Source organism: Silurus aristotelis (assembly GCF_946808225.1).
Source record: "Silurus aristotelis genome assembly, chromosome: 17".
NCBI classification, from domain to species: domain Eukaryota; kingdom Metazoa; phylum Chordata; class Actinopteri; order Siluriformes; family Siluridae; genus Silurus; species Silurus aristotelis.
Window position 1 is genome coordinate 21,754,562 of NC_139590.1, and position 22,940 is coordinate 21,777,501.

A 22,940-nucleotide genomic window follows, 5' to 3' on the forward strand; every position below is an offset into this window, starting at 1 on the left:
CTCATGCTTTTCAGTTGTATCAGTTCAAAAAGAGCTTTATTTCACAGCAATTTAATGATATTTTATTTTTATGAGCACTTTATATATTTAATCCAGTTACAGTTGAATATTGTGGAACATCTGCAGAATAAGTTCCTGTTATCACTTCTGTCATCAAAGCTATAAACAGTTGCAGCCTCTCGAGTCTCTGGTTTGTCAGTTTTAAAATTAATTTGAAAATAAAGAATTTTCTGTGTCAGAAAACTGATTAAAACGAGATACTACTTCCAATATTGGTAAATGTCTCTTTACAGAGCACAGAAACAAATCTGTGCATGGAATGGGAATAAATATCATGTTACTCATGGATACTGATACTTATATGCAGGATTGGATCAAATGTCCCTTAAGATAAGGAGTGTCTTTATGCAAACGTTCTTCCACTTTACATATTTAAGCAACACAGACCAAGAGCTTTTACTGATTCTGCTTCAAAACACACCATGATCTCTACATCACTACTGCTGCTGCTGGCAGCCGTACACTGTAAGTGTTTCTACATTTAACATATAATACAGTTTTGGTTATTTACAGCACAACATGAAAAGAGCTTTTCTTTAACAGGTGGTCACTGTGTTGAGCTGATCCAGACCGGATCCACAGTATTAACCCCTGGTCAGTCACTGACTCTGACCTGTAAAGTGTCTGGATATTCAGTAACAAGTACCTACTGTACTGCCTGGATACGACAACCTGCAGGAAAAACTCTGGAGTGGATCGGAGTTATATGTTATGATGGTAGCACTGCCTACAGTGAGAAACTGAAAAGCAGGTTTCAGGTTACCTGAGACACGTCCAGCAACACAGTAAGATTAACAGGACAGAACATGCAGACTGAAGACACAGCTGTATATTACTGCGCTCGTGAACCACAGTGATACACGTCAACAACATCCCTGTACAAAAACACCTCATACAGTGTACATTATAACAAAGTCCACAAGACACAACACATTCAAATCTAACAATAAACAACAAAAATGTTGGTCCTTTGTTTGATTATTCTGGAACAATGAATTTAGAATGAAAGAACATTTTGAAAACAGATTTCCCAGCATTAGTTTCCCTTTGAACAGAATAATAACTATAATAATCATATTACCAACAAAATCATTCTCCATCCATTACCTTCACTTAGATAAAAAGTCAAGTGAAATGTGGTTGTGTTTAAACAATTTAAACAGGTGTAGCTGCTATTCCCATCTGCTACATCATCACGACTTACACTTTTATTCCATCATCACATCATAATGTAAATCCAGAGTTTTGTGTGTCTATGCAGTATTAATGTGCGGCTGAGTTGACTGGAGCAGTAGAGTCTCAACACTCACCATGAAGATCTCATTCTCCTTATTCCTGCTATTAATCAGCTTCATTGGTGAGTTCTTATGCTGAATTCTAAATATATTTTACATTTGGTTATTTTTAACCATGACAATGACAAGTTTTCCTTTTGAGTAGCAGGTATTCAGAGTCTTGAGTCTTTTCCTTCTGATTCAGCAGTGAAAAAACCTAAAGAAACTGAGTCTTTCCTGTAAAGGGTTTGGGTTTAACTTTGGTGGCTCTGGCATGCACTGGATCAGACAAGAAGCTGGAAAAACACTAGAATGGATTGGGGTTATCTGGTATGATGCCAGTAAAACTGTATATGCCAAACACATTGCGGGATGTTTGGAAATCACCAGAGAAATCTCCAAAAACATGGGGTACATGAAGCTGTTTGGTTTAAATGCCCATTGTATTACTATGCAGCAGAGTATTACTGTGCTGTGTTTTACTGTGCAGAACCCCACAGTGGTACAAAGTATTCCCACGTACGTGATTAAAGTGCATTTTTTACAAGCCCTAAAGGTGGTGCTACAGCATAGCAAATATACTCTGGTGTTGATCATTTTTGCAGCACTGCTTATGTAAACCGCTTTAAATAAAAAGCCACATTTTAAAGCTTTTCTGCAAGTGGTTGTATCAGAGCTGTGTAAAGTGGATGTTGGTAGTGAAAGAAGCAGCACATAATCAGCTCAGTCCAAAACACTCATCTGCAAGAAGAAAAACAAAGTGAAAATAGTTTTTCACCTATAGAGCTCACTTCTTCTGAGGTACAACTCATGACACTTGCTTGAAATGAAAAAAGAACACAGGTATTATCTCCTAGAGCCAGGAGCAGAGGCTTCATCTGAATAACAACAGCAATAACACACCCAACATATCAATTCAGACAACTTAAACATTTATTTTATATAATTATATATAGACAGTGCCTAAAACATCTACTCAAATGTACACATTTACATTAAATATTCACAAGTGTTGAAACAGAGATAAAGAGAACATTTATGAGAAAAAAAGAAAAGTTAATTATTCATTATATAGAATCTGTCATAATAATAATCTCTAAAATGAAGAAAATATCTAAATATTAGATGTTTATATAACCTCCTTGTCAGGTAAATGTAAATAATACCTAATTTAAGTATTAAGAAATTAAACTGGGCTAGTATCAGAAGCTCTAGATACGACTATGGAGCCTGAAATAGTAAACGGTCATCAGAGAACAGACAACACAAAACAGGTGAATTTGAAAAAAATGTATTATACAAAATAAATTGGCAGTCATTTACAATCCCTGCCTACCTAAAAAGGCTTCCTGAGTGCACAGCGCACAACAAACTCAAAATAAAAAACTGAAATGAAGAAAGAGTCCATGGAAGTTGTTGATATGTGTGTGTTTCGTAGAGTATGTTCTTTTCACTACCTGGGTAGGTTTACGTATGTTATTATCTGTATCACAAATGAAGGCACAGGATGATGCTGGTCCAAAGATTCCACGGCTGGCCACACCGGGCTCTTGATCCGTTCACTTCTGCGGGTTGGCTCGCCACTGACCGCCAGGGTCAGATTCAGATGGTCTATCCCTTTCTAAAAAAACAATCTATACATACAGTACAGAATGCATTAATTACAATTGCCTCATTTCTGTTCAAATCTAATCCACTTTTCTCCATTCAAATGTCAAATCGAATATAACCAATTGTAAAGGTTATAAATACTCTAATCATTATGCAAATGAATAGGCACACATTACAACACATAACATAAGTCAGTTTCAATAAACAACAATCAATCATGGATTTCCATCTTGCAGTACAAAATAAGTCATAGGATTTCAGAAACCTATTTATGAAACCAGATATTAAACTTTTTTTACTTTTTAAACCAGTTTTTGCATCTTAACATTTTAACCATCACATTTTAACATATTTATTCTTTTTAACAGCTAAGATAAACATCTGCTCCTTATATACATATACATACACAAACATGTATATTCACAATTAAATGAACTAAATTACCCTTATTTTAAATACATGTATATTAACTTTTAAGTAAAAAAACAGCATAAAGGCACCTATAGCGGTGTAAACACTATTAAAGTTCTGCTACAGTGGTGTCTAGCTTAGCTAAGCTAGCATGACAAACCAAATAGAACTTATAGAATGTTAACAATTAGCATGCAGCTAGCGCGATTAGCGATCTTTTATAAGCATATTAAACAACATAAAACAATTTGAATCTATGTCTTTATGGTATCAAACAGCAAGAATCAGGTTCATAACTCCAATTGGTTTTAAAAGAACAGTATTTTACTCCTTAATTAAGCTTGCACAATTAGCATAACACAAGCAAAATCAGCTTGTGGATGTTCATATTCTAGACCAGACTCTATTGGGTAAAAGGAGGTCTATGCAAATCCGTCCTGTTATTATCTGCTCTGCATAAATAATCATCTTGTTACTCAGTTAAGGCTCATTTCACCCAACTGAATTCCATAGCTTCCAACCATCACAGAGTTTGATTATGGGGCTGAGCATCATTCAGCAGTGCATTTTTATACTCATGTTAGCACAAGGTATCTGAGACGTCTTAATATGTTTCTCATAGAGTGTAGGATTGAATGCATTGATGATTATTTGGGATTGTTTTATTTTGCAGGTTTTTGCAGTGCTGAGATCAGACTGGACCAGTCTCCTGCTTTGGTTAAGAGCCCTGGAGAAACGGTGAAGATCTCCTGTAAAATAAGCGGATATTCCATGACTAGCAATGACATGCACTGGATACGACAGAAACCAGGGAAAGCTTTGGAATGGCTTGGCTATATGAGCACAGGCAACAATCGAGGAACATATGCAGAGTCTGTGAAAAACCAGTTGACCTTCACAGAAGACGTCTCAGCAAGCACACAGTATTTAGAGGCCAAGAGTCTGAGGACAGAGGACAGTGCGGTTTATTACTGTGCCCGACAAGCCACAGTGACTGGAACTGAGGAAGCAGCTGTACAAAAACTACACACACATTTTTCACACAGCATTTTATAGAACAAGTCCTTAATGTTCAAACACAAGATGAATAATCACTCATACTGTGAATAATAAACTGCTCATGTCTAATGTTTATTACAAACCAGAAACAGTTTTTTATAGACTGAAAATTGTTCTTTCATTGTAAAAAGGTGAAGTGTTACTGCAGCATTCAGATTCTTTACATGTCAGATGGTTTGAACAGAACAAATTCACACAGCAGCCTGCAACTAAACACTAGATGATGCAGAAGAATATCTAATGGGGAAGATCTGTTTGTTTGAAATAAGTCATAAGTGTGGTTTTGTTTCTCAAAGTTGATGAACTAAAGCAAAGTAAAATAAAATGTCAGACTTCTACACAAACACATACACAACCTTCATCTCACAGTAATTCAATTCAGTACTACAATAAATTATATACATATTCACTCCCAACATTAGGGAACAGCACAGTAATTGTCTCAGTGGTATTGTATCTTTGTGTCTACAGGTACGCAGTTGTACTGAGAGGTTTTGTTCTTTCAGCTGATTCCACATTCACTCTTATTACACAGCCGAGTGTCACCATGTTACTGGACGTGTCCTGAGTGATGCTGGACCTGTTTTTCAGTGAATCTGTGCCCCCTGTGCCTCCACTGCTACATATCTAATCCACTGCACTTTTTCTGTAGCATGTTGGATGCAAGTTGTACAATAGCTGCTATCAGTCAAACTTTTCACCAGACACTTTACATGCAATTGTCAAAGCTGTCGACAATCACATGACCTGGCTGAGAAAAATCAATTGCACCAAATACAGCTGCAAAAACGTTCCCTCCCCAAATTTCATTCGATAACAATTACACAAAGGACAACAATGCAGACTTAAACAGATGTGGGAATTACAGGATGTAGCTATGAGCAGCACCATGAATTAAACTGGCAACATGGTTAAAGGCTGTACTGGTGGGATCTTCTCTTTGGTGCTGCAGTTTATTAAATTAAACATGGGGATATTTGCATAATTGAATGAAGTGTAAAATTACATGGTAGCAGGATATTAAAAGTGATACCTGCTGTAGTAGTTAGATGTTTAATGTGACTGCAAGACCAGTGTTTGGGAGTATCAGTGAAACACTTCACTGTCCATCATGTCATAATTAATATTAAATATTAGGTAAATATTACAATTACATGCCTGGTAATGTTTCCTTGCATTTATGAAGCATACAAGGTTATTTTTTTTATTCATAACAACAATATTCTCTCTATGTGCAGCTATTGAAGGATTTAAAGAGTTTCACTGAAAACTTTCCAGAATCAGAAAACTTCATGTATTTATGTGAAACACACTGTAAAAAAATCCAGCAGGAGTATTTAGACCATCTAGCAAATGCCTACAAAAATAGCAGTTAATAGCATAAGAGTGTCATCTCTAGTGGGCGTGTCATGCAAACCAAATCCTGCCTTTGAACCATTTATGCTGCTACATTCAGCTCGAGATCACAGCAGCAGTTTGTGTTCATTTCCAGTAACAGGAATTGTTTTCCTTCTTCAAGATAGGACTAGGAAGAGTTTTGATTTACTTTCCTTTAGCAATGTTCTTTCAATGTTAGTATTATTATTTCTTTTATATAAAGAAAAATTTTCATGATTTTCTATACTTATTTCTCAATTTAATTTGTGTATTTCAGATTGCTGCAGTCAGACACTGATCGAGTCTGATTCAGTGATCATCAAACCTGATCAGTCTCATAAACTGACCTGCACAGCTTACCTTTAGTAGCTATGACATGGTTTGGGTCAGACAGGCACCTGGAAAAGGTCTGGAATGGGTTGCATATATCTCATCAGGCAGTGGGAGCATTTATTACTCCAGTGCAGTTAAAGGCCGCTTCACCATCTCCAGAGAGAACAGTAAGATGCAGGTGTATCTGCAGATGAACAGCATGAGGACAGAAGACACTGCAGTGTATTACTGCGCTGTGCCACAGTGACACATGAGGTTGCACAGCTGTACATAAACCCCTTAATAACATAAAATAATTACTATTTTTATTTTATTTTATTTTATTTAATCATTTTTTTTTTTAGTCACTTTGCGCCAGCAGATGGCGACAGAGGCATGTGCAAGAACTCAATGACCCAGAATTCTCCGGCTCATTAACCTGAATTTGCTCCACCTGCCATTTAGGATACTTAGGACCTGTGTTGGACAGGTCTCTAATGGACCTGTAAGAGATATGCAACACAGTTGAAAATTGTTGTATCATTCACTCAAATTCTATTGCCACTCTTTATTTGACTTTTATATAAACCCTGCTCATACAGTAATTCATAAGCAGACCCATGTTTTTTGTAACTAAATCCACACTGAACCATCCTGTAACAGCGATCTTCTTCTATCAATCCATTTTGGGACTAATTAATTTATTTATTAATTCAACACAACATTTTCTATTTCTCTTTCATAAAGTGTTAGTTCCTTTTATCACTTGTGTTATCGCAATATCAACAGCTGATCTCTCTCCAGCCTCTCTCCTTTGTCTCTCTCATAAAGCTGCAGCTTATGTTATTATGAAACTAGAAAGACTTCCATTCTGAAGACTTTCTATAAATGTATTTATAGCTTCAAATTTAACTGATACAAAGTCCTCACGCAGGAGAATCACACATTTTTAATCTGTTTATGTGGAGAGCCATGCAGATATAAATCTATAGTTCTAGAAAAAAAATCAACACTTTCTCAACAATCAGAACTGGGAACACAAAAGCAAGGCGGTTAAACAAACTTTAATCATGAATTTAGAAAGTTTTATTGAAAGTACAATGGAAAACCTGCAAACCTTATGCAAACTGGACAAGAGCAAATACGTATGTATGAATCTAAGCGACAAGAAAACAAATGCATAAATATTGTAGTTTGATTTTACTTCCAGGTTTTACAGTGTTGACCGTGAACTTGATCCTCCTGTAGCTCCACCTGTGTCCCATCTCTCCCTAATGATGTGTGAAGTGAAACAGCCTGTGGTTAAGAATTGAAAAGCTCTGAGTGTCATGGACACGTCACACCCAATTTAAATAGAGTCAGGTCTATAAAGATTCTTTTTGGCTGTGATGATTATTCATTTACTCTGTGAGATCTACACTGTGAAGCAGAAACTGCAGAAGGATGATTTTAGGAAATTGTATTTTGTTGGTATTCATTTCATGTAAGTTTCTGATATCAGTGTTTATTGTGAAGAACCATAAACTTTTTCTTGTGAAAATAATAATTATTTCTTTATTAATTATTTTATCTTTATCTGCCAGATTCTTATGGACAGTCCCTAACCTCCTCTGCTTCTGTGGTGAAGAGACCTGGAGAGTCAGTCACTGTGTCCTGTACTGTCTCTGGATTCTCAATGAGCAGCTACAACATGCACTGGATCCGTCAGAAACCAGGACGAGGACTGGAGTGGATCGGATACATTGATGGTGGCACTGGCACAGCATTCGCTCAGTCTCTACAGGGCCAGTTCTCCATCACTAAAGACACCAATAAAAACATGCTGTATCTAGAAGTGAAGAGTCTGAAAGCTGAAGACACGGCTGTTTATTACTGTGCACGAGACTCACACTGATACAACAGACTGCAGAGCCGTACAAAAACTTACAAAAGCATTTCCTCATGAGCTGTAAATATTCCCTCAGCAGGAAACTGAACCCCACAGACATTTAATACAAACAAAAAAGGTTTTATTTATTTTCTCTTCCTCCACTAACAGACAAAATTCCTGTGTAAAATGCTCAGTTTTTTCTTTTTATTATCTCTGGCTGGTGCTTAAGGCTGAAGACAAACCTGAAAGCAAAATGAAGTAAAAGCAAAGACATTGTTTAAAACTAAGATGTTACAGATCTATTATATCAGTGTGTCATGAAAGCAGGCTGAATGATCAACACTGTTTGATGAATTAGCAAGTAAATAGTAGTAGATCTGATATTAAGTGAATGTGAACATGTTTTTATGTTGGTAGGAAATGCAGTATGTCTTTACTTCTGCTGCATCTTTATATATATAAAAATATCTATATTTTGTATCTAATCCTTGTTGTGTGTTCCTCTATGTGTACAATTCCATCTGTTATTGATGTTTAGTAAAGTTGGTAAAGAGGTTTTGATCCTGTTTTATTTTTAATTTTTATATCAAGTATTTCATAAATAGTGAAAAATAATAAAGACATTTCTAGATATCTAAATAAAAGGATTTTTCCAAGCCAATGATTAAAATCATTTCAATTCTCTAGATTCTGTGTATCCAATAAAGAAAGTAGTTGAAGCTTCTGAAATCACTGACACTGATAGAACAATAGAACCGACTCTTACAGTGACATTTCCACAGAGAACGTGATTACTGAATACATACACCAAGACTTAAAATGAAAATTAATTATTGAATGAAGCTGTAACTCTGAATCTTCAGGATGGAAAGATTTTAAATTGGAACTCTGCCTCATCCCACCACCATTTCACTGCTAATATTCCTGGAACAGCGCCCCCTCTTGTGTTTTATTTCTTATTCAATGTGGTTATAATATGGTATGTGTCCTTACTTAACTGATAACAGCTAAAGGTCCATAACCTCCCCATTCACACCTGTGTCAAGCTTCTGATTTGCTGAAACATAACATCATACAGGAATGATGGAAAAACTGAAACACATACATGTGAAATATAAACTGTCTGATTACTGCATATGTACAATGGCAGATTAGACTTTAGAGAGATGTATTTGTCTATATGAGAAAACATCCCAATCAAATATTACCTAAGATTAGGAGTGTCTTTATGCAAATGTCCTTCCCTGTTATATATTTAAGCAACACAGACCAAGAGCTTTTACTGATTCTGCTTCAACACACACCATGATCTCTACATCACTACTGCTGCTGCTGCTGGCAGCCGTACACTGTAAGTGTTTCTACATTCAATATATAATACCGTTTTGATTATTTACAGCTTTTTTGCTTTTATTACATGAAAAGAGCTTTTCTTTAACAGGTGGTCTCTGTGTTGAGCTGATCCAGACCAGATCCACAGTATTAACCCCTGGTCAGTCACTGACTCTGACCTGTAAAGTGTCTGGATATTCATTATCTGACATCAGCTACTGGACACACTGGATACGACAACCTGCAGGAAAAACTCTGGAGTGGATCGGACAGATAGGTGGTAATGGTAACACTTACTACAGTGAGAAACTGAAAAGCAGGTTTCAGATTACCAGAGACACGTCCAGCAGCACAGTAACATTAACAGGACAGAACATGCAGACTGAAGACACAGCTGTGTATTACTGCGCTCGAGACCCCACAGTGATACACATCACTAAGATCCCTGTACTAAAACATCCTGTACAGAAAACTTTTCATCAGAAAAAGCAGAAATACAAAAATTCATCAGTATGGTGTGTGTTGTGTCATGTTAGTTCATGAACAGTAGACAAATTCCTAAGTGAAAAGTGTTCATCATGTTTTAAAACTCTATTTGGTTATTTTATTTGATAGAAAATCTACATAAAAATGTGTGTAGTATATCCAAACACATACAGTACCAGTTCTGCACAAGTGCCAGCTCCCAAAATGCTCCTTAATTTAAATGCAGTAATAAATCTGCAGTGCAGGATCATCATGAATATATAGACACTCCATATCTGATTAGGAGACGCTGTTGTACTGTGCTTCTCCATAAAAATGTTTCTGTTTTCAGGCTGCAGAACTGCAAAAAAACTTAGAAAAGCCTGTCCCTATGATCTGTTCATATTCCCTCAGCACTTAAATATTTTAAATAATCATTAATAATCACAATTTCTTCATATCCAATTCTACAGGAAGTTAAATTACTGAGCAAATTAATATATGATTGGAAGTGAACGTTATGATGTACTTTCTTTACAATACAAAAATGATGATAAAAGCTAGAAAGATGATCTGAAATGGTTTTTGTACAGTCACTCTGATTATACACATCACTGTGTTTTTGTATCTCACACAATAATACACAGCTGTGTCTTCCATCTGCACATTCTGACCATTGAGAGTAACCGTGTTACTGGACGTGTCCTGAGTGATGCTGAATCTGTTTTTCAGTGAATCCGTACTCCCTGTGCCTCCACCACTACAAATGTGTCCAATCCACTGCATCGCTTTTCCTGTAGCATGTCGGATCCAGTTTGTACAATAGCTGCTATCAGTCAAACTCCATCCAGACACTTTACATGCAATAGTTAAAGCCTGTCCTGGATGGACAATCACATGACCTGGCTGTGTGAAATCAACTGCACCAAATACAGCTGGGGGAAAAAATAAAACTCTCTTGTGACATAAGTTAAAAACAGGACAACAATGGAGACTTTAAGAGATGTTTGAACTTACAGGACGTAGCTCCGAGCAGCACCAGGAAATAAACTGGCAACATGGTTGAAGTGGAAGCAGTGCTGATTGGATCTGCTCTTTGGTGCTCCAGTTTTATTGAAGTAAAAGTGGGGATGGAGTTTGCATAATTGAAGGAAGTGTAAAATGAGAGGGCAGGAGGATATTTCCAAGTGACACCTGCTGTAGAGGTTAGATAGTTATAGTGACTGGTAGACCAGTGCTTAGGAGTATCAGTGAAATTACATATTTTACCTTAAACACTTCAGTGTACATTATGTGATACTTAAAAGTATTAATTAGCAATTTATTGTGTCTGGAAGTGAGTGACCATTACATCAACATTAAAATATAACATTTAGATGCTTGTTAATATTTACTTTGCATTCATAAAGGATACAAGGTTTTTTATTTTTCACTCTCCAGCTTCATTTCACTCAGATCCACCACAGCAATAACAATAATATTCTCTCTATATGCAGCTATTACATGATTTTCACTAAAAACTTTCCAGAACCAGGAAACATCATGTATTTGTGTATCACACTGTGATAAAGACAGCAGGAGTATTTTGACCTGCTAGCAAATGTCTACACAAATAGCAGTTCATGATGTGAGAATGTGGAACGTACTCTACTTTCTCTTTATGGTTATTCCTCTGTGAATCTTGGTATGTCTCTAGTGGGCGTGTCATGCAAACCAAGTCCTGCCTTTAAGACATTTATGTTGCAACATTCAGTTCGAAAATACAGCATCAGTTTGTGTTCATTTCCAGCAACAGTAATTCCTTCCTTTATTGAGATGGGTCTAGGCAGAGTTTTGAGTTGCTTTACTTTAGCAATGTTCATCCAATGTTAGTATTATTATTAATTTCATATAGAAAAACATTTTTAAGTTTTTTCATACTTTTTCTAACAATTTAATTTGTGTATTGATGTATTTCAGATTGCTGCAGTCAGACACTGATCGAGTCTGATTCAGTGATCATCAAACCTGATCAGTCTCATAAACTGACCTGTACAGCTTCTGGATTTAACTTTGGTAGCTACTGGATGGCTTGGATCAGACAGGCACCTGGAAAAGGACTGGAATTTGTTGCAATTATTGAGTATGATAGTGATAGGAAGTTTTACTCCAGTGCAGTTAACGGCCGCTTCACCGTCTCCAGAGACAATAGTAAGATGCAGGTGTATCTGCAGATGAACAGTGTGAGGACAGAAGACACTGCAGTGTATTACTGCGCTAGAGACCCACAGTGATACTTCTCCTTAGACATCAGTACAAAAACACATGCCTGCTCTAGTCACATGACAAACTCTTATTTTCATCAACAGTGTGTTCATGAAGCTCAAAGAATCAGACTGTCTATGAGTAACATTTGGTATTTAATATATTACATATCATTTAATATTGACTTCTTTGACTTTTCTTCAATCTTACACAAGTTCCACGATGTTTACAAAAGTACGTTTATATTGAGTATCAAGTGAAGTTTTTATTGAGGGCAATAGCATTTTAACATTGTTGGTCCTCTAGAGGGCAGTCTGTACCAGAGGTGGGAATTTTTCAGACAACTCTTTTCTTTTACTCATTACATTTGTTACACAAATATCTTTACTTTCTACTGTTGTCAGGCTCGTTACTTTAGTTTAAATCTATTTGGTAAAATGTCAATATTTTTCTCTTCTCATTGCGCACCGTTTTCAACCCATCACAATCTGTTTCTCTCTGTAAATTTATCTATGACTGCATCCAGCAACATTACTCTCATATTACAGAGGACATAAGCGAGGTCATTTATTGTTTCATTTTATAAATAAATTTATTAAATCTACCTTCTCTGACATCCTGCTTAACAAAAACTGTTATCTTAAATGTTTGTAATTAAATTGAAACAATTTGTAATAAATCTTTTTTTGTGAATTTTTTATTATTCAAAATATTTGAATATCTTAAATGGTTTTACTTGGAACACTCATTCCTACACTGAGCAGCCTGTGGTTGTGGATTTAATACCTCCATAGTGGTCATGGACACTCCCTATTCAAATAGAGTCGCCTATAAACAGCATGTTCTTGTCTCTTCTAGTTTTCAGTCAGCTCTGTGATAGATATCACTCCCATCCACTTTATATCTGATTAAAGCACAACTCAGAGAAGGATGATTTTAGAATATTGGATTTTATTTGGATTCATTTCATGTAAGTTTCAGACATTCATGTTATGATTACTAGGATTAAATTTAATGAGCTATTCTGTGTTTATAAACATTATAACAACATAATCATGTTCTTCTCTTCTCTTTCAGATTCTTATGGACAGTCCCTGACCTCCTCTGCTTCTGTGGTGAAGAGACCTGGAGAGTCAGTCACTGTGTCCTGTACTGTCTCTGGATTCTCTATGGGCAGTTACTGGATGCACTGGATCCGTCAGAAACCAGGACGAGGACTGGAGTGGATCGGGTACATTAACACTGGCACTGACACTGGATTCGCTCAGTCTCTACAGGGCCAGTTCTCCATCACTAAAGACACCAATAAAAACATGCTGTATCTAGAAGTGAAGAGTCTGAAAGCTGAAGACACGGCTGTTTATTACTGTGCGAGACACTCACACTGATACAACAGACTGCAGAGCCGTACAAAAACTTACACAAACACTTCCTCATGAGCTGTAAATATTCCCTCAGCAGGAAACTGAACCTCAGAGACATTTAATATAAACAAAAGTGGTTTTATTTTTTTTCTCTTCCTACATTAATAGACAAAATTCCCTTTTTTTCTTTTTATTATCTCTGGCTGGTGCTTAAGGCTGAAGACAAACCTGAAAGCAAAATGAAGTAAAAGCAAAGACATTGTTTAAAATGAAGATGTTACAGATCTCTTATATCAGTGTGTCATGAAACCAGGCTGAATAATCAACACTGTTTGATGATGAAATTCAGTCTGTCTTTACTTCTGCTGCATCTTTATGAAAATCTAAACTCTGTCCTGCGAATCAAAAATGATTCAAAGTATCTAATCCTTGTTGTGAGTTTCTCTATATGTACAATTCCAGCTGCTATGAATGCATAAATGAGAAAAGTTGATAGAGGTTTTGGTAATTGAGAAGATTTGATTCTTTTTTTATATCAAGTACTTAATGAATATCCAGTGAACAATAATACAGCCATTTCTAGATCTCTAAATAAAATACCAGAGTATTTTATAATGGATTTTTTAGAGCCAATGATTAAATTAATTTAAATTCTCTAGACCCTGTAAACAATAGAGAAAGCAGTTAAAGTTTCTGAAAACACTAATCGAACAATAGAACTGACTCTTAGTCACATTCTTACGTGATTATCGAATACATACACTAGATAAAATGAAAATTAATTATTGAATGAAGCTGTAACACTGACTCTTTAGGATGGAGAGATTTTAAATTGGAACTCTTCCTCATCCCACCCTTTCACAGCTCATTTTCCTGAAACAGCGCCCCCTGCTATTTTATTCCTTATTTAATGTGGTTATAATCTAGTGTGTTTTCCTATTCACCTGAACACACATGAAGGTCCATAACCTCCCAATTCACACCTGTGTCAAGCTTCTGATTTGCTGAAACATAACATCATACAGGAATGATGGAAAAACTGAAAAACATACATGTGAAATATAAACTGTCTGATTACTGCATATGTACAATGGAAGATTAGACATTAGAGAGATGGATTTGTCTATATGAGAAAACATCCTCATCAAATGTCCCCTAAGATAAGGAGTGTCTCTATGCAAATGTCCTTCCCTGTTATATATTTAAGCAACACAGAGTAAGAGCTTTTACTGATTCTGCTTCAACACACACCATGATCTCTACATCACTACTGCAAAAAGACACAAGACTAATTCAAATCTAAGAATGAACAACAAAAAATGTTGGTCATTTGTTTGATTATATTTTACATAGATTTAAAACTATAATTTTACTTCTGTAGCTTTGCTACACTTTATACACCGACAATTAAAGGTTTTTTGAAGAATGTTGGTTAATGTCCCACAGCGAAAAATGCAAAAGAATTACCAATGTGAACCGGAGTTACTGTTACTATCTTTAAACTGATTATTATTTTAGAACAATGAATTTAGAATGAAAGAACATTTTGAAAACAGATTTCCCAGCTTTAGTTTCCCTTTTCACAGAATAATAACTATAATAATCATATCACCAACAAAATCATTCTCCATTCATTGCATTCACTTGGATAAAAAGTCAAGTGACATGTGATTGTGTTTAAACAATTTAAACAGGTGTATCTGCTGTTCCCATCTGCTACATCATCATGACTTACACATTTATTCCGTCAACAAATCATGATGTAAATCCAGAGTTTTGTGTGTCCATGCAGTATTAATGTGCGGCTGAGTTGACTGGAGCAGTAGAGTCTCGACACTCACCATGAAGATCTCATTCTCCTTATTCCTGCTACTAATCAGCTTCATTGGTGAGTTCTTATGCTAAATTTTAATATATTTTACATTTGGTTATTTTTAACCATGACAATAACATGTTTTCCTTTTGAGAAGCAGGTATTCAGAGTCTCGAGTCTATTCCTGCTGATTCAGCAGTGAAAAAACCTGGAGAAACTCTGAGTCTTTCCTGTAAAGGATCCAGGTTTAACTTTGGTGGCTTTGGCATGCACTGGATCAGACAAGAAGCTGGAAAATCACTGGAAATGGATTGGGGTTATCTGGTATGATGCCAGTAAAACTGTACATGCCAAACACATTGCGGGATGTTTGGAAATCACCAGAGACAACTCCAAAAATATGGTGTACATGAAGCTGGTTGGTTTAAGTGCCCAGAGTATTACTATGCAGCAGAGCATTACTGTGCAGTGTTTTACTGTGCAGAACCCCACAGTGGTACAAAGTATTCCCACGTACGTGATTAAAGTGCATTTTTTACAAGCTCTAAAGGTGGTGCTACAGCATAGCAAATAATCTGTGGGGTTGATCTTTTTTTTTCAGCACTGCTAATGTAAGCCCCTTTAAATAAAAGAAGCACCACACAATCAAAGTCCAAAACACTTATCTGCAGGAAGAAAAACAAAGTGGAAATGTTTTTTCACCTATAGAGGGCAGTAGTTCACTTCTAATGAGGTACAACTCATGATACTTGCTTTAAATGAGAAAAGACACAAGTATTATCACACAAGTATATCACACCCAACACATCAATTCAGACTTTAACATATATATTTTATATTATATAATTATATATAGACAGTGCCTAAAAACATCTACAAATGTACACATTTACAATAAATATTCCCAAGTGTTAAAACAGAGATAAAGTAAACATTTATAAGGAAAAAAGAAAAGTTATTTATTCATTATATAAAATCTGTCAATTAATAATCCTTAAAATGAAGGAAACAACTAAGTTACAAAATCGAAGAAGTTTGCTTGCATGTACAACAATTTTTATAATCAACTAAGCTGAACTGGTGAAAGTGTAAACTGTGACATGACTCTCATCATTGCCTCATGCAACATCAGCTTGTGGATGTTCATATTCTAGACCAGACTCTATTGGGTAAAAGGAGGTCTATGCAAATCCGTCCTGTTATTATCTGCTCTGTATAAATAATCAGCTTGTTACTCAGTTAAGGCTCATTTCACCCACTGAATTCCATAGCTTCCAACCATCCCAGAGTTTGATTATGGGGCTGAGCATCATTCAGCAGTGCATTTTTATACTCATGTTAGCACAAGGTATCTGAGACTTCTTTATATGTTTCTCATAGAGTGTAGGATTGAATACATTGATGATTATTTGGGATTGTTTTATTTTGCAGGTTTTTGCAGTGCTGAGATCAGACTGGACCAGTCTCCTGCTGTGGTAAAGAAACCTGGAGAAACTGTGAAGATCTCCTGTAAAATAAGTGGATATTCCATGACAAGCAACTATTTGCACTGGATACGACAGAAACCAGGGAAAGCTCTAGAATGGATTGGTAGGATGAACACAGGTAGTAATGATGCAACATATGCAGAGTCTGTGAAAAACCAGTTGACCTTCACAGAAGACGTCTCAGCAAGCACACAGTATTTAGAGGCCAAGAGTCTGAGAACAGAGGACAGTGCGGTTTATTACTGCGCCAGACAAGCCACAGTGACTGGAACTGAGGAAGCAGCTGTACAAAAACTACACACACATTTTTCACACAGCATTTTATAGAACAAGTCCTTAATGTTCAAACACAAGATGAATAATCACTCATACTGTGAATAATAAACTGCTCATGTCTAATGTTTATTACAAACCAGAAACAGTTTTTTATAGACTGAAAATTGTTCTTTCATTGTAAAAAGGTGAAGTGTTACTGCAGCATTCAGATTCTTTACATGTCAGATGGTTTGAACAGAACAAATTCACACAGCAGCCTGCAACTAAACACTAGATGATGCAGAAGGATATCTAATGTGGAAGATCTGTTTGTTTGAAATAAGTCATTAGTGTGGTTTTGTTTCTCAAATTTGATGAACTAAAGCAAAGTAAAATAAAATGTCAGACTTCTACACAAACACATACACAACCTTCATCTCACAGTAATTCAATTCAGTACTACAATAAATTATATACATATTCACTCCCAACATTAAGGAACAGCACAGTAATTTTCTCAGTGGTATTGTATCTTTGTGTCTACAGGTACGCAGTTGTACTGAGAGGTTTTGTTCTTTCAGCTGATTCCACATTCACTCTTATTACACAGCCGAGTGTCACCATGTTACTGGACGTGTCCTGAGTGATGCTGGACCTGTTTTTCAGTGAATCTGTGCCCCCTGTGCCTCCACTGCTACAAATCTAATCCACTGCACTTTTTCTGTAGCATGTTGGATGCAAGTTGTACAATAGCTGCTATCAGTCAAACTTTTCACCAGACACTTTACATGCAATTGTCAAAGCTGTCGACAATCACATGACCTGGCTGAGAAAAATCAATTGCACCAAATACAGCTGCAAAAACGTTCCCTCCCCAAATTTCATTCGATAACAATTACACAAAGGACAACAATGCAGACTTAAACAGATGTGGGAATTACAGGATGTAGCTATGAGCAGCACCATGAATTAAACTGGCAACATGGTTGAAGGCTGTACTGGTGGGATCTTCTCTTTGGTGCTGCAGTTTATTAAATTAAACATGGGGATATTTGCATAATTGAATGAAGTGTAAAATTACATGGTAGCAGGATATTAAAAGTGATACCTGCTGTAGTAGTTAGATGTTTAATGTGACTGCAAGACCAGTGTTTGGGAGTATCAGTGAAACACTTCACTGTCCATCATGTCATAATTAATATTAAATATTAGGTAAATATTACAATTACATGCCTGGTAATGTTTCCTTGCATTTATGAAGCATACAAGGTTATTTTTTTTATTCATAACAACAATATTCTCTCTATGTGCAGCTATTGAAGGATTTAAAGAGTTTCACTGAAAACTTTCCAGAATCAGAAAACTTCATGTATTTATGTGAAACACACTGTAAAAAAATCCAGCAGGAGTATTTAGACCATCTAGCAAATGCCTACAAAAATAGCAGTTAATAGCATAAGAGTGTCATCTCTAGTGGGCGTGTCATGCAAACCAAATCCTGCCTTTGAACCATTTATGCTGCTACATTCAGCTCGAGATCACAGCAGCAGTTTGTGTTCATTTCCAGTAACAGGAATTGTGTTCCTTCTTTGAGATGGGACTAGGAAGAGTTTTGATTTACTTTACTTTAGCAATGTTCATTCAATGTTAGTATTATTATTTCTTTTATATAAAGAAAAATGTTCATGATTTTCTATACTTATTTCTCACTTTAATTTGTGTTTTGTTGTATTTCAGATTGCTGCAGTCAGACACTAATCGAGTCTGATTCAGTGATCATCAAACCTGATCAGTCTCATAAACTGACCTGCACCGCTTCTGGATTAGACTTTAGTAGCTATGAAATGGTTTTGGTCAGACAGGCGCCTGGAAAAGGGCTGGAATGGGTTGCATCTATCTCATCAGGCAGTGGGAGCATTTATTACTCCAGTGCAGTTAATGGCCGCTTCACCATCTCCAGAGACAACAGTAAGATGCAGGTGTATCTGCAGATGAACAGTCTAAGGACAGAAGACACTGCAGTGTATTACTGCGCTAGAGAAGCCACAGTGACACATGAGGTTGCACAGCTGTACATAAACCCCTTAATAAAATGAAGGAATTTCTATTAATTTTGTTTTTGTTTAATTTCATGTCCGATTCTGATATCAGTGTTTATTGTAAAGAACCTTGAACTTTTTCTTGTGGAAATAATAATTATTTCTTTATTAATTATTTTATCTTTATCTGCCAGATTGTTATGGACAGTCCCTGACCTCCTCTGCTTCTGTGGTGAAGAGACCTGGATAGTCAGTCACTGTGTCCTGTTCTGTCTCTGGATTCTCAATGAGCAGCTACTACATGAGCTGGATCTGTCAGAAACCAGGACGAGGACTGGAGTGGATCGGATACATTGACACTGGCACTGGCACTGGATTCTCTCAGTCTCTACAGGGCCAGTTCTCCATCACTAAAGACACCAATAAAAACATGCTGTATCTAGAAGTGAAGAGTCTGAAAGCTGAAGACACGGCTGTTTATTACTGTGCACGAGACTCACACTGATACAACAGACTGCAGAGCTGTACAAAAACTTACACAAACACGTCCTCACACACAAACTTTCTTCTTAGCTTCATATAAACTCTGCTTGTACAGTTATTAATAAACAAACTTAGATTTTCTTTACTCTGCAGCTGAATCTACAGTGAACCTTCCTCTAAAAATGTTTCTCTATCAAATCATTCTGAAGACGTTTTCTATCTCTTTCACAAAGCATTAGTTCCTTGAATCACTTGTGTTATAGCAGTATCTACAACTTATACATCACCAGCCTCTTTCCTTTTTATCGCTCATGAGGTTGCAGCTTTTTATGTTACTATGAATCCAGAATGACCTCCATTCTGAAGACTTTCTGTAAAACTACTTACTACTTTAACTCTGACTAATACCAAGTCCTCACACTGGTGGACCTCACCATACCAACAAATACATTTTTAATCTATTTATGTGAAGAGTCATGAAGATATACTGCTACTGCCAGAGCTGCTCTTATAAAAAATTATCAACATTTTCTGCCCAATCAGAACTGAGAGTACAACAGTTATTGGTGTATAAATAAGAAAAGGTTATTAAAGAGGTTTCTATCATAGAAAAGATTTTATCCTCCATAAGTCAAATTTCCTTCTCATGATTTAAATATGTTTTAAATACGTTTCCCTCCCATCATCAGCAAATATGCAAATTCAAGAGTCAGGGCTGGACATCACTGTATTTATGTGATGTGAAGGTTAAACTCTGTTAAATTTTGGAGAACAGAGAAGACCCCAGTACAAACAACACACACCATGTTCTCTACACCTCTACTGCTCCTGCTGGCAGCTGCTTCCTGTGAGTGTTTTATTCAATTTATTCAGTTACTCCATGAGCAATAAATGTGTATTTTATATTGTGTGAGATTTCACCATGTGTTTTCCTTCACAGATGTGCATGGTGAGGAACTGACTCAGCCTGCTTCCATGACAGTCCAGCCAGGCCAGAGTCTCTCCATCAACTGCAAGGTTTCATATTCAGTTACAAGCTATGAGACAGCTTGGATCCGACAACCTGCAGGAAAAACTCTGGAGTGGATTGGGTCCATCGGTACTGGTGGAAGTCTATATTACAGTGACAAATTGAAAAATAAGTTCAGCATCTCCAGAGACACGTCTACTAACACAATAACAATTCAAGGACAAAACATGCAGACTGAAGACACAGCTGTGTATTACTGCGCTCGAGACTCACAGTCTCACCAAAATCCCTGTACAAAAACATCCTGTACAGAAAACTGTTCATCAGCAAAAGCAGAAATACAAAAATTAACCAGTGTGGTGTGTGTTGTTTCGTGTTCCGTTATGAACAATAGCCAAAATCCTGAGTGAACGGTGCTCATCATTTTTTAAAACTCTGTTTGGTTATTTTATTTTACAGAAAATCTCTATAAAATGTGTGTAGTATATCCAAACACATACAGTACCAGTTCTGCACAAGTGCCAGCTCCCAACATGCTCCTTTATTTATATGCAATAATAAATCTGCAGTGCAGGAGCATCATGAATATTTAGACAGTCCATATCTGATTAGTTCTTCACCAACATTCTTCTTCACCTGTATCTCCTTCAAATGTTTGACAGGATGAAGAGGTCATCTTTATGTAACTTGCTTAATCTATTACATGTATTATTCTGAAACCTCAAATTAAATCAATCTAAACACTGAACTGTAAATAAATCAGTTTAGTCCACATGTGAACACATTATGAAACGATAGGAGGCGCTGTTGTACTGTGTTTCTGCTTTCAGGCTGTTGAACTGCAGAAAAACTTACAAAAGCCTGTCCTTATGATCTGTACATATTCCCTCAGCACTTAAATATTTTAAATCATCATTAATAATCTCAATTTCTTCATGTCCCATTTTACATTATAGATTTACAGGAAGTTAAATTACTGAGCGAATTAATATATGATTGGAAGTGAACGTTATGATGTACTTTCTTTACAATACAAAAATGATGATGAAAGCTAAAAAGATGATCTGAAATGGTTTTTGTACAGTCACTCTGGTTATGCACATCACTGTGTTTTTATATCTCACACAATAATACACAGCTGTGTCTTCCATCTGCACATTCTGACCGTTGAGAGTCACCATGTTATTGGACGTGTCCTGAGTGATGCTGAACCTATTTTTCAGTGAATCTGTACTCCCTGTGCCTCCACTGCTACAAATGTGTCTAATCCACTGCATCGCTTTTCCTGTAGCATGTCGGATCCAGTTTGTACAATAGCTGCAATCAGTCAAACTCCATCCAGACACTTTACATGCAATAGTTAAAGCCTGTCCTGGATGGACAATCACATGACCTGGCTGTGTGAAATCAACTGCACCAAATACAGCTGGGGGAAAAAACTCATCAACAATTACTTATTAGATGGTTAATGTGACAGGTAGAGTATCAGAGGGAGTATCAGTGTAATGACACTTTTTAAAAGTTTCACCTAAAACACTTAAGTGTACATCATGTCATATTTAGACGTATTAGTATGAGCAATTTATTTTGATTGGATGTCAGTGATAATTAGAATAACATCATATTTACACATTTATATAATCATTTATACTGATACATTCAGCTCGACAACACAGCAGCAGTTTGTGTTCATTTTCACCAACAGGAATTGGAATTTAATTCTCTGAGATGGGTCTAGGCAGAGTTTTAAGTTACTTTACTTTAGCAATGTTCATACAATGTAAGTATTATTTATTTATTTTATAAACCTTACATGATTTTTTTACACTTTATCTAAGACTTTTTGTAATTTGTGTATTGTTGTATTTCAGATTGCTGCAGTCAGACACTGATCGAGTCTGATTCAGTGATTATCAAACCTGATCAGTCTCATAAATTGACCTGCACAGCTTCTGGATTAACCTTTAGTAGCTACTGGATGGCATGGATCAGACAGGCACCTGGAAAAGGGTTGTAATGGGTTGCAAATATTCGATCTTTATGAAAAACTAAATTCTGTCTGCAAATGAAACCTGATAAATGATTTGAGTAAAATATAGTATCTAATCCTTCCTCTGTTATTTATCCAGAAATAGAAAAGTTGATAAAGATGTTTCTGTCATTGACAACATTTGATCCTGTATAATATGAATCTCCTCCTCATGATTTAAATATGTTTTAAATACGTTTCCCTCCCATCATCAGCAAATATGCAAATTCAAGAGTCAGGGCTGGACATCACTGTATTTATGTTATGTGATTAAACTCTGTTAAACTTTGGAGAACAAACACCACACACCATGTTCTCTACATCTCTACTGCTCCTGCTGGCAGCTGCTTCCTGTGAGTGTTTTATCCAATTCATTCATTTACTACAAGATCAATAAATGTGCAGTGTATATTGTGTGAGATTTCACCATGTGTTTTCCTCCACAGATGTACATGGTGAGGAACTGACTCAGCCTGCTTCCATGA

The 22,940-nt window shown here is 36.3% G+C and overlaps 1 protein-coding gene and 1 long non-coding RNA gene across 4 annotated transcripts in view; both read left to right on the plus strand.

Moving 5' to 3' along the window:
- Positions 1-458: 458 nt before the first annotated feature.
- Positions 459-705, plus strand: LOC310740059. The gene is made up of 2 exons (XR_014537553.1): positions 459-525; positions 604-705. It is a non-coding gene; the product is annotated as an uncharacterized lncRNA (long non-coding RNA).
- A 10,824-nt stretch (positions 706-11,529) lies between these two features.
- The window catches only part of LOC310740035 (uncharacterized protein), a 208,258-nt gene continuing 196,847 nt past the window's right edge, over positions 11,530-22,940 (plus strand). The window contains exons 1-2 of one of the 3 annotated variants that reach the window (XM_083566395.1): positions 11,530-11,638; positions 11,731-12,040. In XM_083566395.1, the coding sequence (XP_083422521.1) occupies positions 11,587-11,638; positions 11,731-12,040 (362 nt within the window). In that variant the 5' untranslated portion in view covers positions 11,530-11,586. Of the gene's footprint in view, positions 11,639-11,730; positions 12,041-20,150; positions 20,304-20,396; positions 20,701-22,940 lie in introns of those variants that run through there. The other 2 variants (XM_083566389.1, XM_083566407.1) reach the window with 2 other exon arrangements.